Raw genomic sequence first — 20380 nt, 5'->3', positions numbered from 1 at the left:
ATAGAATACTGAGAAGAAAAGGTCCTGGGCAGCAACACTAAGCTCACAATAATTCTTCTGTTGCTCCTTGATTACTATGCTATTTAAAATGAGCAACAGCTAGCAAAAATGCAAAAAATCATTAATTAAGCATTTCAAATAAAATGTGACTTCTAAAACAATTATCAGTGTTCTAGTGGAAGAAGAGATGATTATCATCTCTAGCAGAAGAAATTCATTCTCTTACTGCAAGCTGAAATAAATGTGCACTATATATACACTGTCATTCTAGTAACTTTAAAAAAGGTTTGGGAAATTCTCATTCAAAATTTGGCAATATTGCACAGTTTTTAATTAAAACAATTTCCTTATGTGAAAGGTCAAGTTCCCCCGAAACACATCATGATGAAACTCATGCAAATTAGTTGTTCCACTTGTGTATTCAATCTGGGTCAGTAAGTAAAAGTGGTTTTTTGACTGTTCTCGATGTTTAGTAAGCTTTCCCCTGCACTGGAACACAGCTCTAACTCTTCAAGCACCCATCTTTCGATTCAAAAGCCATTCTCTGCTGGGAAATCCTCCAACGGTAAATTAGGAGGATGAGGACATTTAGCTATTCATATACAGCTTATACATTTTTCTGTTCTTCCCATTTGCTTCAACTGTTAAATTTATAGGCACTAAATCCACATAGAAACCATAGCGGTTTCTTGTAAAGGTGTTGTTCCAGGCAGTGCTGCAGCTCTTCATTAGTCCAAATTGCTCAACCTGTTCTCCAAAGTCACTGCAGAGCCTAAATCCCACTGAAGGCCAACTATGTTTTTTTTCTGTACATGAAGAGATATATAAATCTTATTCTAAAAGAAGTGTTGCCCTATAGAAAGGCAATAAATCATTGTTTTGTACAACAGAATCAGGCATTTTAACAATAATGAACAGATACACTGGCAAGATAGAGAAATAGCAGTTTTCTGACCTTCAGTTTTGTTTGCATCAGTTCTTTACTAGTAATGATGGTGGTCACCTCTGTTTCATTTAGCCCATGTACTATTGCTGGGCCTCCCAGAGTAGCATACAGAGTAACAACTGAAACAGAAAATGGCAGGAAAAAATGGTGAATCTATTTCACACTTTCAAGTATAGTTTACAATAAAGGGCTGAGATTAACCTATTCTAAGATAGGCAAAACAGCAAAAATATTTGTAAAACTAATAAAAATGGTATAATTGTGGTTTATAAAAGTACATATTACATGGATTTAAATACGGCATAATTTTCAGTTACTTCTTGAAGAAATAAAGAACAACCATTGTCTATGTGACTGTTTACTATTTTTCAACCATTTTTGCAGGCCTTTTTTCAAGTTCTAACTAGAGATATCGAAACCACATCAACCTATGCAATTCTCTTCTAGATGTACTCTTGTACCTTCATGGCTTTTACCATTTTAGAAGTAGCATCTGTTCTCAGTTTAATACACTGTTTAAGTCCTCTTGTACACAGGAAAGAAGCAGCTTTCATCTAGGTGACTTCTCTTTTCAGAATTCACATGCTCTGTTACTAGCCTTTTATAATTTAAGCAATTATTATAACACTGTAATACATGCCATCAGCACATTAAGTCTCACACTCAGAAATAAATCTGTGACTATGAAATTTTCCCATCTATTTACAACAACATTATAAAGGTTTAACCATCATAATCATTACACATTGAACTGACATCAGAAGAATACAGAACAGCAAGGAAAAGAAAAGATTTAGGAACACCGTTTCCTGTATCTAAGGACAGCTTGTTAGCAATAGTGTTATACCACAATTATTTCATATGAACAATTTTAAAATCATATTTAATTTCCTGCCATTTTTATGGGAACTACATGAGAAAAGACAGAGACTGGGGAAGAAAAAGGCAGATCAAAAAGGTAGAGAGGTACTGCTCTCAAAAAAAATTTTCCTATTTTCCAAGCAGAAAGCTAAACGAGGGCATCCCAAAAAAAGTTGTAAGGTCAATCACACAATCATTAACAATTACAACATCAGTGCTGGAAGTTTTGTTCACATTAGGTATCTGAATTTCTTTTGTGTTTTAGTCTGCATTTAACTGACCACTTCGTAATTATTAAAACAAGACACCCCATTGTACGTTAGGGCTGTAACTATACTGTGTTCACAGCAGCAAAAATAAAAAATTAAAATAAATGAAAATCAAACTCTGGTGTTTTCCAAGATTTGAAATCCAGGGAGTTACTAACCCAGTGCAGCACAATAAGGAAGAACCCAAAAGCAGTTTTCTTATACAGAAAAGTAAATAGTTGACCTCTACTTATTTTTCCCGTTAAAACAGTCCATCATAGTTCAGAACTGTTGCAGGGCAAACGCACATGCACTGTGTTTTCTTTAATTTGGTGGGAGCAAAGTCCAGAAGAGTGCCTCTACTAGTTCCCACGAGCTCTCTCTACTTACTGCAGTGACCCCTGTTATATAAACATGTAGCAGAAATTCAGTTTCTCCAAGCCAACAAGCATAACCAAGACAACACACCACCCGGAAAGAAAAGTATAATCTCCAAAATAACCATTTATGTAGTTAATTACTCATCTACATAAGTACATCAAGGACAGCTTAGAGCTATATGACAGAGCCAAAGTGAAAGAGATATACACCACTTATATGATGGTGTACTGACTGATGTGATGGAAGAGAAAAGCCTGAGCAAGGACTCTGATCTGAAATTCTCACTTCTCTGCATTGGCACCTAATACTTTTTCAAGCAAATCTGAAAGTTTAGGTATTTTTTCTTCTCCCCTTTTTCCTCTCGAAGACGTACTGAGAAGGGATTATCTTTCATATTCATCTTTATACATGCAATAGTACAAGTGAGTCTTTGATAACTGGATTTCTACTAGGAATAGTGCTCTAGAAGCCTGACAACAAGAAAAATCTCAACACCACTAAATTTGCCAGCTAATATACAAGAACAAAGCCTTGCCCTAAAGAAACAAATAAAACTTTTGCCGTTTATTTCAATGTAACTAAAATGTTAAACTGAGTATTTCAGCATCCATCATACATAAAAAATAAGAAGCAAAGTATACCTTTAAAGGCTTCAGCCAAATCAATTCTGACAAAACAACTACAGCTCAAGGTTCAGGAAGGTATGATTGAAAAATCATACCTATTTATTTCATTATTTGGTTATACACTCAGGTGGTTTATCTGCCCACACTGGTGAAGAGCTCTTAACACAAATGAAGAGGAGATACTTTGGAAGAAAATCTGGTCTCACCTTTGTACTTATTTTTCCTCTCCATTTTTTGAACTAGCAACCCCACGCTACCTCCTGCCAATAGAAGCTTCAAACAACATAAAATTTACAATCAAGCATTTCTAATCGTACAACCACTTGTTTGTGAGAGTAATCCATAACATAAAAATTACTTTCCCCATTTTAATTCCATAGTACAAAAGGCATTCTCTCCAACACTAGGTACGAAGCAGATGAACCTGCTCTCTTGGCATCAGTTCTGGTCACGTACCATCAGATTTAATACATTTCACATTCGGAAAGAATGTCACAACACTACCACAGCAGTTAGCTGTTGTGAAACTTGTAAACTGAAAAATGCTAAAGTCAGTCATTTAGCAATATCTTGCCACACTACTTCAACATCATCTGGGTGTTATAATTCATCAGCAAACTGACTATGTGAATACTGCATGATATCATCTGCCAACACACAAGTCACCCAAGTTCACCTAAGGTGACATACTGCTTAGATGCTAAATACCACACCAGACAGTGTGCCGAAGCACATCTCAATTAGGGAATTTAAAACAGTAATCCAACAAAATAAAAAACACATGCATATCACTGTACACACAACATCCATCCACTGTCTCATTTGTTGGTTTGTACCCCCCCTCCCCAAATTACAAAATCTTCTTAAGAATTGTAAGGCTTTCCAAAGAAAAAAAAATAACTAATACAAGCCTTTGCATTTTATTCCCAGGATAGTCACTAGGAATCTAACAGACCCCAAAAGCGATGAAAGGGAACTGACACAGCATATTATGAAGCATGTAATTTAAAAGCAACACAGACATCTCATCTGAGAAGAGCCTGTGCAGATCTCTGCTCTGGCAGGCAAGTTAGCAGCAGTTACTCACTGAAGAAAGGACCAAAACTATCACTGAATTTAGGCTAGAAGGCACCTGGGAAGATGACCTGCACACAACAGTTTATTAGAGCAGAGTGCCCAGGGCATAGCCAGTTTGGTTTTAAGTATCTCCAAGGTTGGAGATTTCACAACTGTTCTATGCTCCTGCTCCAGTAATTAACCACCCTCACAAGGAAAACATTTGTCCTAATATCTAATCAAATTTTCCTATATTTCAACTTGCGCCTGTTGCCTTCAGTTTTATCAAAACATACTGTTGAGCAGAGCCTGGCTTCATCCTCTCTGTACACTCCCATTAGATAGCTGCTATATCGATGTCACTACCACCCAGGATGCTGTTGGCCTTCACTGCAAGAAGGCACTGCACACTCATGGTTGACCCACTGTTCACCAGAACCCCCAGGTGCTTTTCTGCAAAGGTTCTCTCCATCCAGTTGACCCCCAGCCTATACTGGTGCATGAGGTTATTCCAGCACACAGAGAGGAATTTCTAGTTGCCTTCGTTGAACACCATGAGGTTCCCAACAGCCCACTTTTCCAGCTGACAGACCCTTCTGAACATCAGCCCTGTGCTCCAGTGTACTGGCTGCTCCTGCCAACTTGCTACAGACTGTGACCTGCTGTGTTTACACACTGTCCCATGATCCAAATGTTCAATAAAGACATTAAACAGTATTAGACTCTATATCAACCCCCAACAGCTGGCAGCTTTGTCCTGCTGATCACAATCCTTTCAGCCAATGGATCAATGACTTTTCCATCCATCTTACCAGATACTTATCCAGTCTCTATCTAAATATTTTGGATGTACAGATACTACAAGAGACCATGTCAAACGCCTTGCTAAAGTCACAGTAGACAACAGCCACTCTTTCCCAGTCCACAGAGCCAGTTGTTATACAAGGCAAGCAGGCTGATTCTGAAACAGTACGGGCTAAGGCAGTACATCTCACAACCAACTCCACCCTTAAAACTGAGGGAATACTACAGTGTAAGGGTGTAGACAAAATAACCACACAGTAAAGACTTATTTAAATGAAAACTGCTATATTCTCATGAACATATCACTTCTCAAACTGCAACAGACTCGAGGTTAGAGCAGAGAAGAACCATTTAAGACAATTTTCTTGTTAGGCTTACTTCAAAAATCTGAAAAACAAGCCTAACTGATATACATCTTTAGTGTAGGTAGGTAGTAAATCTGGAATTTCTGTACATTTGGCTTTTACAGCCCACCTCTTATTGAGGAAGGGTAAATGTGGCATGGGAAAGAGGACAAAGACTGTGTCCTGATTTCAGCTGGGATAGAGTTAAATTTCTTCACAGTAGTGAGTGTGGGGCTGTGTTTTGGATTTGTGCTGGAAACAGTGGTGATAATGGGGAGATGTTTTAGTTGTTGCCAAGTAGCGCTCACACTAGTCAAGGACTTTTTCAGCTCCCCAAGCTCTGCTGGGTGCACAAGGAGCTGGGAGGACACACCGCTGGGACAGCTGACCCCAACTGACCAGTGGGATGTTCCACACCATATGGCGTCATGCTCGGTATATAAAGCTGGGGGAAGAGGAAGGAAGGGGGGACATTCGGAGTGATGGCGTTTGTCTTCCCAAGTAACCATTACGCGTAACAGAGCCCTGCTTTCCTGGAGATGGCTGAACAACCTGCCTGCCCATGGAAAATAGTGAATGAATTCCTTGTTTTGCTTTGCTTCCATGTGCAGCTTTTGCTTTACCTATTAAACTGTCTTTATCTCAACCCATGAGTTGCCTCACTTTTACACTTCCAATTCTCTCCCCTGTCCCACCAGGGGGGAGTGAGCGAGCACTGCATGGTGCTTGGTTGCTGACTGGGGCTAAACCACAGGACTGAGGAGCAGCAGCTTCTAGATTGCCCTGGAGGAAAATGAGAAACATCCCCCACCCCAAGAACATCACAGAACCCAGCCAGGCTGGGCTTACCATTAGGTGAATGACATATTAAGAACTGATGATGAAACAGACATTTGAAAACAATTCCTATATCAAGGTGGGATCCCCACTCAATAGGCTTCTCAGCAAGAAAAAAAGGCCAGAGCTCCCATGCATATCCTTCTGCCCAGGTTCAGACTATGTTAGGGTATGCAGCAGGCTTTCCACCATGGCAGAAATGGCCGCAGCTGTGTCCATGGTACCTCTACAAGACCCAAGTGAAAGGGGAGCAGCCTTGGCTTTGCTCTGTCTCTGCCTGTGCTGTGACATGAAACTGTACAAGGACACCTCCAGTCACTCTGTCCTATTCTTCCACTCCTCAAAGGCACCTCCAGCACAGCCTGCTACTGCCCAGTGTACACATCCTGCCAAGAAGGCACCTTCTCCTTGAGCAGGCTCAGCTCTGCCCCAATGGAGTTAGTGGCCTCCACAATAAAAGAGCAGAAGACTAAAGGATAAGTAACTAGAAGTTACAGAATGGGACTAAGACTGTCAGCCAGACAAAAAAGCCCAAAAGACACTTCTCTTATGGTCACTCCATGAGAAAATTAGTATTGTCCAGGTCCAAGAACCTAGTCTCGGTCCACTGCCAGGGTTAAGGATGCAGTTAGTGCATGATTAAACCATACACTATGAATGAGAGTGGGACTGATTTTAAATAGCTCACCAAAACTAAACACAGTCTTAAGGTTTCTGAAGTAATAACTAGGATTGAAGATTGTCCTTGAGCAGAGTCTCCAATCAGCGTTCAGGATAAATTAGGATGTATTAAAATGACATGCAATGGACTATGAGAAAGTCAAGAGGCAGAGAGCAGACAGACAAATATAAAAATATACAAGAAAAACTGTATCAGGCTCAGCCTAAGGTTTGAGTTAAGGAATGACTTACAGTTTGGTAAAGGAGTTACTAAGCAACCTTTTAATTTGAAAGAGCTGTCCAAAGTAAGTTCAGGACTTACTTGTTCTTATTCACTTTTTAGAGATAACATGATAAACTCTAACCAAAATCAAAATCGAAGAGTTGACAAAACATCCAGTTAAAACAAAACTTATAGGCACAGATGAAGGTTTGACGTCAACTCCTGAAACTGAGTCAATGAAATCATGTGTGATTTTTGTTTGTTTGTTTTTAGAAACTTGGGAATCTGTACTGATTTGAGATTAAAAGAAAATAAACCTCCCACAAATTCATTGAGCAAGACATACTTATTGAAACCATACTCCAAGTTCACACAGATACAAATTACTCCATTCAGTAAGACAAAACACTACAAAGTGCAGTCTTTACCTTATGCAGTGTTTTTCATTTGTAGTTTTAAATGCTCTGTATAAACTTTACATTAAGTTTTCTTAGTGTGTCAAGTGAAGTAAGAAAAAGGTTTGTGTTCAGATTGTGGTGTAAGATAAAAAACATAATGCATATAATCACAGAGCGAATCACAGAACAGTTTAGGTTGGAAGGGACTTTTAGAGGTCATCCAGTCCAATCCCCCTGCAGTGAGCAGGGACATCTGCAACTACATCAGGTTGCTCAGAGCCCCATCCAACCGGACCTTGAATGTGCCTAGGGATGGGGCCTCCACAGCCTCTCTGGGCAACCTGTTCCTGTGTTTCACCACCCTCACTGTAATAAGTTTTTTCCTTATATCCAGTCTAAATCTACACTTCTTCAGTTTAAAACCTTTACCCCATGTCCTGTCACAACAGGCCTTGCTAGAGATTGTCCCCATCCTTCCTATAGTCCCCCTTCAAGTACTGCAAGACCGCAATAAGGTCTCCCCACAGCCTTCTCTTCTTCAGGATGAACAACCCCAGCTCTCACAGACTGTCCTCACAGGAGAGGTGCTCCAGCCCTCAGATCATTTTTGTGGCCCTCCTCTGGACCTGCTCCAACAGGTCCATGTCCTTCCTGTGTTGAGGGCCCCAGAGCTGGACACAGCACTGCATGTGGGGTCTCACCAGAGCAGAGTAGAGGGGCAGAATCACCTCCCTCGTCCTGCTGGCCATGCTGCTCTTGATGCAGCCCAGGATACGGCTGGCCTTCTGGACAGCAAGCACACATTGTTGGCTCATGTCCAGCTTTTCATCCACCAGTACCCTCAAGTCCTTCTCTGCAGGGCTGCTCTCAATCTCTTCATTCCCCAGCTTGTACTGATACCAGGAATTGCCCTGACCCAGGTGCAGGACTTGGTCCTGCATTTTGGTATAAAATAAAAATATTTTAGGAAAGACGCATACTTACGCTGGTAGTTGCACATAAAGCAGGCCTGTGCTGCAATCATCCACTCAGCTCTAGTCTCACAAAAGATTGCAATGTTAGTCTTTGGTTGCTGACCCAGTACTGCTAAGCCATTTCCAAAATTAACAGCTTTAATGTATACATCTTCATATGAAAGCCAGGTGTACTTGCCAAGGATGACCTAATAAGAATAATAAATTCAATTTAGAAAACAAAATCCTTAATGCATGTCCTACTACATCTTTATCCACGTGAAGAAGCCACAGATGTTTGAAGTAAAAGTTGCTTAAACTCTAAAAGCACTTTACTCAATATAGCAAATAATATTTTTGCCAAAACCTACAGGGACTGTGGAAGTTCCAAAACAAATACTGCAGTATCTCCACACATGTTATCACCTCAGTTTCTGTTTTCACATTAGGAAAGCATGTGGTTCCCACCATATTTCGTAGCTTCAGAAGACCTCCGAAAGGCCACGGTTATCTGACCCATATGTCTTTAGATTTTTTACAAAGGTTTGTTTTAAATAAAGGGTGAAAAGCACTAGCTGGTACAATACATACTCTATATTTGCTTTATTGGATATTTGGGCTAGATTCTGCTACACAAATATGGTACTTAGGTGTTTGTTCTTATTAAAAGAAAAACCACACCAAAAACCCAGGGAAACTGGAATCCAGAAGCCAGTATATCAACGGGTCTCAGTTAGAAATTGTGAAATCCCTCTCCCTTTGTTCCGAAAAATGTCGGGGGAAGAGGAGTAATCCTTTTGCCCTTTTTTACTGCTAAGCAAAAGTGGGACTGAAGACTAGACTGGAAATTACTGGCAAATCTCAGTACTGAAAAGTCATGTGGAAAAAGTTAAGCAATCTCACTGTTGTTCTATATGGGAAAGCTGGTGCACAGTAAAATCGGACTTGAGTTTACAGTTCACTGTGTGTCAGATTTCTATGTGTGCACTTGCACCTCAGCGTACTATTTTCTCACTGATAGGTTATTTCTTTGATGACATCCTAGAAATCATATACAGATACAGTACAGAAAATATGTTTTGCACTGAAAAAAAGATTCAAATTGTTATACCTTACCTCTCTAGATATACAAGACCTTGACAATTTTGAAAACTAATTTTTATTAGTCAGGTATTTCGAACATTTCCTTTGGCTACAGAGCATTAGTAATAAATGCAAGGAAACAACAACAAAAAAGAGCTAGAAAAGCAAAAATTCTCCCTCCACTCTCCATTCTGTTTTCCAGATTTCATTTATCAACTTTAACTACACTTCAAACTTGTGGGCTGTAAAATCTAACAACTTTTTGGCATGTAACTACATTTCTAATGAGCCTGTATTTCCTCACATGCTTCCTCAATATAACTAACTTGAAAATCTCTCAAACACTAATAGAAAAATAAAATCTAATAGGTTTCTTTTATCAAAAAACTTCTTCAAACTGCTGAAGTTTACCCTTGGGTAACTGAGTTGTACCTACTACAGCCTTGCTGCATATTGCTCATTAACCTACTTGTTTAGCAGGACAAACCTTTCTTAACTCAGGACAGGTATATGTGCATTTGCTTGGAAATTTCATTAATGTTTTCATGGGGAAATATCATGTAACAAAACTGAAACAAACAATACTTGGCAACAGTAGCAATACTTAGCAATTTCACCAGAAAATAAACATTGGTCACACAAATATCTGCTCAGGTTTTCCTGCTATATTTACAGAAACTCAGCTTCATTGGAAAATAGTCTGTTACAGAGCCAAAAACCTTACTGGAGAAGAAAGACCACATTGAATTTCTCTGCTGTAACCAGTGAGACACCCACAGCAGAACTGCTGCCTGACCACATCCACAGCACCGTGGGCAGAGCACTCACACGCTACCTGTGCTCAGAAGTAAGGCACCGCAAGGAGAAGGACCTAGGAGTTCCTTTCTGGTTCAACACACCAAGATATTTCTGGTGTGGAAAACATTTATTGCTTCCAAAGAAAATATTGTGCCTTTTCCTGTCCCTCAAAATGTCAATAATTTGTAATTTTAATTGGGGGACATTTTCCCCCTAAATGCAGTAGGATTGGCAGACTTGTAAATTCTCTGAAAACAATTTACAGAAATGAATCAGACGACACCCTTTCCACCATTATACTCCACCACCAACGTGGCCTCAGGGATGCTGCTCTCATATAACTGGGACAAGAAATACAAGCAGACACTTGTTACTGTTTCTGTTAAGTTTGCCAATCCATAAATGAACACGTTTTAGTGATTCCAACCATTCACTACATAACTCACTGAAGTTGAAATAATTATAGGGTCAAAAATGGATCTTTCTGAACAACATTTGTTTTTCTGATTTTTTCCCTTTTTTATTCTCTTAAATAATTTATCCTCAGTGCTTAAAAAAGTTTGATAAAAAGTAGTGAATGGAGGCCTTATTGGTGCTTTCCTTTAAGAGGTTAGAAAGCCCACAGAAAGGATGTATAGCATAGTTATTTTTCTATATGTAGAAATAAAAATATTGTATTTTTATTCAGTTGTATGTCTGAAGAACACTGACATGAGAAAACAGATTAAACCTTTTTCAGCACAGCTATTCTGGGTTCTACTCTTCCTACTTCCACATATTGATATTCCCATATTCTCTTCCTCCTCATGCTCAGCCTTTCTTCTCTATCCCCTCCCTATGACATATTAATATACTGCCTCTGGCCATATGTCCCTTTCTTCTGCACATCCCTACATGCTTCTTTTGCAGGACACAGAGCAGGTTATGGTTGCTCTCATCCTTCCTTATATTTGAGTATATCTCCAAATCCATCTCCCTTCTTGGCCCTTCCCTCAGTAGCTTTTGCTAATATTTTCCAATGTACAGTTTCTACTGTACACACCTGTTAAGACCAATGTTAAATGCCAGAATATTTTCAACATTCACACACATTTAATTTTACAACTTTCAGAACTTATTTGTGCTAGATAACTACTTACACATGTAAAGAAGTTATCTGCCCAAGAGTCTGCAAGAGAAGGGCCCAAGAAGTCAGGATTACTGAGAATTGATTAAACAGACACACAAAACCAAACACTACATCAGAAGAGAGGGCACCTCTGAATGTTTACTTTGAAATACTACATTAAATAGAAAAATACTGCCCTCTAGTGCACCAGCTTTTAAACATACTTAAACTGCAAGTTATTAAAAATATTTGAGTTATCTATTTAATACCTTAGAAAATATTATTAAATATCAGTACTTATTAATATCTGGAAATCCAGCAAAGTATTTAGAGACTAAATACTTGCTGCACAGGGAACATTTCTTTAATCTGGATTTTAGGGCAACTATATTAGACTTTTTAGTGTGAAGGTGCCATAAAATGTCCTCAGAAAAAGCTGCAGGCACGTGTAGAGTCATTAAACTACCTGACCTCAGCTAACTTTCAAGGTCTTCCTAAAAGTAGCTTATAATTTGGAAACCAGTGACAACAGATTAAATACACTTCCTAGTAGAAAGTACATTTTAAAAAGTCATACAAATGAGGTTATTTGAAATGTCTGGTTTTGGCCTTTTTCACATGAAAACATGGATTGCAGCTACACACTTCTGAAAAAAACACCCTAAAATATTACTTACATAGCACCCTATGTTTTATTTATTATGTTTCCATTAATTCTGTTCTTGGTTACAAACCCTTTTTAAAACACAACAAAACAAATACCACCACCATCCCTAAAAAACCCCAACAAAAACACACACACACAGAGCAAAATCCATATACTGACATCTATAAAAGCAAGCACATGAAAATATAACCTATAACTAAGATGACATAAAATAATCAACCAGCAGAATAAAGTTCATCTCTTGAGCATCATAAAATTTAAGCTCTGCTTAAATTAATTTTTCCAATTCATGACATCTTAATCTCAAATACTTTCAATATTATTTTACCCTGACTTAAATACATATTTGATGAAATTAATATTAGGTATGCTCTCCAATCCATGTATTAACGGAGACTACAGAAGGGAACAGAAAAACTAACTACACATGAAATATTATAAAATGCAACAAAGTGAGCAAAAGCAAATATTTGTATTTTATTAACATCCATGAATTTCTGCTGCTTTGGCAACTACACAGGAATAGATAAATCTTTTTAACAATATAATACAATAAGAATTCCAGATGATCTGTAATTTCTTGGATATCATTATTCTCAGAACAAATTAATGTATTCTCTGCTCTTAAAGATGTTAAATATCTAGCTTTAAAAAACTTCAGCTAGAAGTGTGAGCACACCTAGTTCTCCTAAGAATCAGAAGCTTAATATTTCACTTTTGAGACATGTATTTAACCCGTTAATGAATCACTAATTAGGCTAATCTAGCCCACTGCAATTTGCACAGGGAGACATCTTCTAATAGGTAATGTAATTCAGTACACAGACCCATAATCTACATTCCGATCTGCCCCTGACTTGCCGATGACCTCAGAAAAATGCATCAATCATTCCCACCACTGTGTTCAATCTCTGAAAGGGAAAAGATAATTAACAAGTTTTGCAACTCCTTTAAGGTATAGAAGTTATATGCATATCTAAGAATTAAGTTGTCATGCACCTTTTCCAAAGGTTGCACCAAATAAACCTCAACAAGTTGCCTTTTCTAAAGGGAATCAGGCAGTAAAAAGATGCATGTTATGAAAGAAAAAAATCAAAGGAAAAGAACCTTGACATTTAGAACCAACAAGGTACCCTGTGAAATTTTCGCATCTTCCTCACTTGCTAAAACATGTTATGAGTTATTAAGAAACAGTGTATTCCTTAATAAAAAAATTAAAAGTAGACTTACATGATAGTGCCACAACTTGGAACTGAATACCACAAGAGCAAGTATGGCAATCGACTATAATGAACTGTTGTGTCAAGCTTAGGCAAAATTACCTAACTTAGGTAATTTCTTAGGTAATTTCTAAGTCTAAATACTTAGAAACAAGTAATTTAACTAGGTCAACACCAGAACACTTTGCATAATGGAAAATGCTAAAACTCCTAAGTTCTTAAGCCTTATATTACTAATTATGTTTAAAAAACACAGCACAGACCACAGGCAGCCAAAATTGTGATTTGTGCTCAGAAGCTCACTTTGTATAACATGAACTTTATTTCTTTATAGGGCAAGGAGGTAGCAAAACATACATCAAGAAAGCGTATGTCCCAGCATCTCCTTCATACACAAAAATTAACTCTATAACTGGGAGGAAGTTTCACTAACAATTAAAGCTTCTACGAAGACTTTAACAGAACTACGCTTTGCCACGTATTGTGATATTAACAAAATTCTACTTTAAACTTTATACTCCTATATCAGAATTAAAACTAGCAGTATTTAAGGAATCCTTTATTATATGAAGAGATAAATTTTTCTTCTGCAGGAAAACTAATCTTAAGTAAAAATTGTCTTTAAAGCATGTAGTTAACAACTTCTAATACAGAAGTGCAGACCTTTAACACCTATCTGCACATATACACATATCCTGTTAATGGCACCTTGACTTGCTTCTTCAGGCAAAACTGCATTTTTAAGTGCCTCCGAACAAACACAAAGCAGCAACTGTCAACACAGGCCTGAACTTAAAGGACTCTAAAAAGTAAGTTCCTTGAAACAACAGATTTTATACTGAAATTACATCTCTCGCACACACACCATGATTACAGATTAGCAGAGTAGCTGTTCACCTTGAAGGAGATTGAAATAGACACAAAAATAATAAAAAACAAAAAACCTAACATAAAAAAATCCCACTCTCCCAATTAAAGTCTGTGCAATCCTCTTCCAAACAAGAGTTTCATTTAAGCCCTGAATTCAGAGGGCAAAACTGTAAATCCTTAACTTAGAATTAAGTTTACTGGAAAGGCACATCTGAGTACAGGCACCTAGTAATTTTTCTGTATTATCTGTTCATAGTTCAGAATAACACAAAGAGAGACTTTTTAATTCGCCTAAAAGGAAAACCTGAAAGCCAGTTACATCATCAGCTAAGTATTAAAAACAAATACCTAAAACACATTTGCGGTTTTTTTCTTTGGCTGAAACCATATTAAAAAAAAGAATATCTACTCAAGAATGCAAAAAAGAAGATTTAGAATTGCCTCAAGTGCTGCGTAATGAAAGGTTGGGAATTACAGAATTTAACTCTTCACAACTACTTAATCTAAGTAGAGAAACCTATTTCTTGACCCCAGATTTGCTTTACATGACTAGGAAGAGTTGCAAAAGAAAGAAAACATACTTTGAAAAAATTCTTGAAGGCAGACTGGAAAAAGACTTACCTTTTTAAAGACTTTTCCTGACGGCTGGATTTCATCTTCCTCTTTTAGGATTTCACGTGTTCCCAAGAGTTTCTTGTCCTTAAATTTAGTCTTAGCATATTTAAAAACTTTGTCAAGTGTATCACATCCAGGATATAAAACTGAAGCTAAGCAATGTAGACTGTTAACAGATCTGTATGCACCCCCGGGCTTGTTATTCACAGGTTTAGCTTTAACCTGCTTGGCTTTCGCTACAGCCTGCCTTGATCCTGAAAATATGTACCATGGAATGTATGTTAGAAAGGAGTACACCAAGATTATGAAGTTTATAAACTGTAGAAGAACAGGGTTGATGCTATGCTTCAACTTCATTTTGGCTGCTTGCGAAGGTTACAAGGAAGAGTTTGGAAACATGGATCAATTAGACAGGGATCCAAAAAGATCTGAAAAGAGAAAAGAAAATGTTAGTAGTAAACTCTATAGCTGCTGGCAAGGGGGTTATTTTCAAACATATTATTGCAATCCGTATCCAAGTAGGTCTCTTTTATGCAGAAACTAGACTAAAAGTCTTAACCTCTAACAGAAAGGAAGCAAGACAGATACATGAGGAAAAACTCTTCCATTCCCATTGAATGGACTACAGTATTTAATTATCTTTTTATTTCTTTGGACACTACACAACACAAACACAGAACCTAAGGAATTCAAGACCTGGATTTTTAATTAGATTACATGTAAATAGTGTGTATTTATGTGAAAATGTTATGAGATTGTACAATTTAAGAGACCCTCTCCAACCACATCAGAATACCTATATACTTCTATCTTCATTAGCAATCTTTTATGACATTTGACTGTAAATCATCAACTTCCATACAAGCCCTAAGAACACAAGTAGTGCCACCGCTCTGTACGTGAGAACCCCGATCACTAACTTTGTTGAAATGCTTTCCAAACATGAAACAGACTGGGACACCTTTGTAAGAGATGGAAATTGTAACCTTCCTCCATGAAGGCCCTGCGTGCAAGAGAATATTGGTGGTTCTTTTATTCCTAGGGGCTTTCCATCAGTCCTATGATTTCAGCCTCAGTACCGGCATGCAATGGGCACACTTGTTATATAAATATGTCAATAAGATAACTAGTATTTGCTAAATACTGGAAAATGGCTTAGAAATATCCCCAAAATCCTAGCAACAGCACTATGAAGAAGGGACATGTACCTTTTCCAAGGTCCCTAATAATGTCAGGATATTCACTTTGACTTTTTTACAGCATCATTTATCATATCTAAAGAACACAACGATAAAACTTTCTAATGTATTCTATTGTGAAGGCAAGAAATTAATCCCATCTATCTAAAGACCAAAAAAACCCAAAATAATTAAAATCATTATGGAGAACAGGGACATTTGTCATAATGGCTGAAGATTAATTTCTGCAACAGTGAATGAGCTACCAGTTATAAACATCAGCGTTTTGCACAAAAAAGCAAAATGAACTATAAATACACTTCACCAAGTTAACTTTTTAAATGTATTGATAGAATTGTATTAAAAACAATACCATTAATCAAGCAACTAATAATGATGTGTACCTAATATGCACAACTAGTAATTCTTTCTAAATACAGTAAATTTTCATTCATAAGATACAGTGCCAATACCATATTATTTTTTGCTGATGTCTTTCATTGACTGTATGAAAACCCTAATGAAAAGAAGCTGTGCTTGAAAAAGTACTGTTTACGATCCTTCAGCAGTAACGAAAGGAAACCTTGCTTCGCGAATCTTAGATTTGTACATCCTTTTGGGAGCAGATCAATCCAATATCCTTCATTTGTAAGATGAGATTAATTCCATTTTCCTCTAAACCATACAATTTATTAAAACTCCAAGTAAAACTATATCACCATCAACTTCTTCCCTAACAAGCTGCTGTAACCTCATCGTTAACACCGCATTGTTACAGGCAGTTTGAAGGAACCAAGCAACACCAAGGTGTATTCTGCAAAGCACCCAGACACGTATGCAAATAAAGCACAGCAACTCTTCACAGTAAGGATTTACTGAATGAAGCAGCAGAGGGGGAGGGGATTTAAAAACTAAAAAAATTGAAGTGTATACATTTTAATTTTCAGATCAAAGGCCAAAAGCAATGACAAATTAAAAAAAACTTAAATAGGCTAAAGGGCAAATTTAGTAATCGTTCGAAGAGACTTATGTTCTTAGGCTGTCACTGAAGGATACTTAATGGAAATAATCATGTGCCAGCCAATAAGCTACTGCAGTCTAGAAAAATTATGCAAAACACCGACGTTGTTGATAGCAGCATAGAAAATTATGTTTTAAAGCTGAATCCAGAGTTCACAAAGCAAAAGTCTACCTACTTTTTGAAAAGTTATACATTGTACTATAATTTTCTCTGGCCCAGTTCGGGGGAGGACACATTTTTTTTCCTCCTTATGAAGCTAGGGAACTTTTCTGTTCCTACAGAGTAAAAACAGTATTTAACCAAACACAAGCAAAAATGAAGGTGTGATAATTAATTTAGCCTTAAATGGAATTTCAATTAAAGTTTACAATTTATTGAATAGAGACAAGCAAGCAGCGCTGGATGCACGGGGGATCCTTCCGCCTAACGTGCATACCATCATACAATACTACAGGGTTTATATTCAGTTAATTAATAACAATTAGTAAAAACAAGCCTAAGTTTACACTCATTGGTCAGTGATAACCATCCCACTTGCCGTTGGTCAGCCGTATTTAAATTAGCCACGCTTGCCATGTAGATTAGCACGCATGCTCTTTAGGGGTTGTGGGGGCGAGTCTTTTTGGTCCTGAATTGGGTCGGTGGTCGCAATCTCCCCCTGCCAGAATTACCTTTCCCCCAGTTTCCATGCTTCAGCGCCTTCTGAGCCAAGAAGTTCCCTGTTATCACTACTGGCTGATTTGTGGCCTTCCCTTATCTTGGCACTCTCCTTTGTAGCAGGATGTTTCCACCGTTAGTAACAAATCGCCAATCAACATTCCAACCATTAAGACAGTTAGCAAGTCAATTGAACGGCCCTCGGTTACACAAGCACAAACAGTTCCATATTGACACAAATCAGATGAACACATTTTACAATCCCTCATCATCTTTTTTTAATGGCATTGATTCATGGTTTTGTTTCCAATCGAGTCAATACTTGCTGAATTAGCTTCTTTTGTTGCAGTTTTCTGCATTCCTTGTATAACCGAGTGTATTAGTCTAGTAAAACAGGGTATTAAACATGGAATTATTAAGTCCTCCACATATCCCCAATACAGACCGTCCATAAAGTTCCCCCCTAATTCTCCTACATTGATTCCATTCCAAGTTTGAACTGGGACATATGCAATTTTCTTAATTTCTTTTCACCTTGGTTTGTTCCACCACAAACATAACAATTGGTTACATTCACTGCACAAACACAACAATTGGTTACATTCAATGACTTAGCAATGTTTTCAGCAAGATTTACAAATAGATTTTTAGCAACTGTGGGAATTTCATATTTTACTCCTGTTTCTATTTCATGAACAGTCTATGCTGCCAATTAGTCTTCCTACTTCCAAATTTGTGAGTTCTTTTGGATCATAGCATACGGTCCTGATACCTTCTCTGCATAAAGCATAATGCAGCTTCCTATTTCCTGGCCTTTACAGTCATATTACACATTGACTGCAGTTGTTTGTCATAGCCAGGGTTAAGGAACTCACCCCAAGTAGGACTAGAAGAGGTCCGGTAAGGGCCATAGTGATTGGCGGTTGCGGCCCAACGGGGTTGCAGCCCTTGGCAGACCTTTTCAAACCATAGCACCAGTTCCCTATCCGGTCTTGCCCTCTTCCTTAATCTTAAGGGGTGTCCTTTCCTGAGTATTTAAGGATTGGCTTTTTCCAATTCATATGCTATGTCTCAAAAAAATCCAGTGTATACCATGGATAGCCTATTGCTATTCCCAGGAACCAATATTTCCTTGTTATTGACAAATTGTCTTCCCTAATGGGTATTCATTTAGGAGCTTCTCAGTTTACAAATTCTACAGGAGTAGTCACAATAAAATTCCCACAGCAACTTAGCTTATGTTCTTTGATGATGGCCTCTTCAGGTTCTTCTGATGGTTAGCTTAGTTTCTCCAGGTTCAGATGTGACTCTCCACTCCTTCACTGGACCTTTCACTCGCGACACATGTGTCCACCCTTTTTCAGCAGTTCTCACAGCTGTTTCTCCCTACTTTAGGCAGTTCAGTAAAATCTATTTGTACTTTCTCGAAAGGTCTGTAAGCTGTTTTTCTCCCTCCTATTGCCACTTGTCGAAACACTAACTTTTGCTTTAATGATCTCAAATTCTGTGACAGATTTTTGGTCAAGTTTCCATTTTAAAAAATTTACCGATTTTAAAGACTAATAACTTAAACTGCCACGAAACAAATGGTCCACAAACACTCCTTTCCTTCTGAAGCTTTTATGATGCACTGTAATCATTAACCAGTCTTTTACTATTAAACTTAAATGGCCAATTGAGAGATTTCTCCCTTGAGTATTAAACAAACCTCTTTCTTCCCAAAATTTCCCAAAAGTATGGACCACCCCATATGCATATTTAGAATCCATAAATATGGTCCCGCTTTTGCCTTTTAATAGTTCCAGGGCCCTACAGAGGGCATACAGCTCACAAGCTTGAGCTGACCATGATGGACTCAGAGGTCCTGACTCCACAAGTTCTAGGTCCTCATTAATTATTGCATATCCTGATTTTCTTTTCCCTTCCACCACTCGGGAGGAACCATCTATAAACAGCACCTTCCCATCTTCCAACTCAGTATGCCTTAAATCTGGCCTCACCTTAGTCTGGGCCTCAATTACCTCTAAACAATTATGTTGTAATTCCTCCTCTGATGGCTCTCCAAACAAAAATTGTGCTGGATTCTGGGCAGAAGTCACCCTCAATTCTAAGTCAGGGGAGTCTACTAGTATTGCTTCATACTTTAGGATCCGGCTGTCTGTTAACCATTTTTCTGCCTTCTGCTGTAAAACATTTCTGACATTGTGTGGGGTATACACCTTTAAAGGAGCACTAAAAGTAATTTTTCAAACTTCCTCTATTAATAAGGCTGTAGCAACCAGAGCTTGGAGGCAAGCAGGCCATCTTCTGCTTACTGGATCAAGTAACTTAAAGCAATACCCCACAGGTTTTTTGATTCCTACCCAGTCTTGAGTAAGAACTCCATATGCTGTCTGGTTTGATGTATTTACAAAAAGATAGAAAGGTTTTTCTAAATCTGGGAGGCTCGGTACAGGTGCTTGTATTAATGCCTTTTTTATTTCCTCGAATCTCTGGTCATCTTCTATGAACCACTTGAGTTGGTTATTAGTTAATTTCTCATATAGGAATTTTACCTTTTCACTATAATTTTCAAGCCATGGTCTACAGTATCCTAATAATCCCAATATTTGTCGAATTTCCTTTTTAGTTTGTGGTGGTCTCAAGGGTAGAATCCCAGATATCCTATCAGGATCTAGCTTCTTCCTTTACTCAGCCAATGTCCTAAGTACTTTACTTCCTGTTCTACAAACCGTAGCTTTGATCGGGACACCTTCAATCCCTTCTCCCCCAGAAAATTTAACAATTTAATGGTGGCCTCTCAGGTCCCCTCTTCAGTTTCTCTTG

General features: G+C 38.0%; 1 protein-coding gene across 4 annotated transcripts in view; it reads right to left on the bottom strand.

Moving 5' to 3' along the window:
* Positions 1-20380, bottom strand: part of ACSL3 (acyl-CoA synthetase long chain family member 3) — a 61149-nt gene that overhangs the window by 19222 nt on the left and 21547 nt on the right. For all 4 annotated transcript variants that reach the window (XR_010373865.1, XM_064457365.1, XM_064457367.1 and 1 more), the window contains 3 exons: positions 14705-15126; positions 8369-8546; positions 956-1065 (listed from right to left, as the gene is read on the bottom strand). Coding sequence is in view for 3 of the 4 variants with exons in the window: in XM_064457365.1 (XP_064313435.1) it covers positions 956-1065; positions 8369-8546; positions 14705-15055 (639 nt within the window). In the remaining variant the exon portion in view is untranslated. The remainder of the gene's footprint in view (positions 1-955; positions 1066-8368; positions 8547-14704; positions 15127-20380) is intronic.

Source organism: Phalacrocorax carbo, chromosome 7, assembly GCF_963921805.1.
Source record: "Phalacrocorax carbo chromosome 7, bPhaCar2.1, whole genome shotgun sequence".
NCBI classification, from domain to species: domain Eukaryota; kingdom Metazoa; phylum Chordata; class Aves; order Suliformes; family Phalacrocoracidae; genus Phalacrocorax; species Phalacrocorax carbo.
This window is presented reverse-complemented; position numbering and strand designations above follow the sequence as displayed.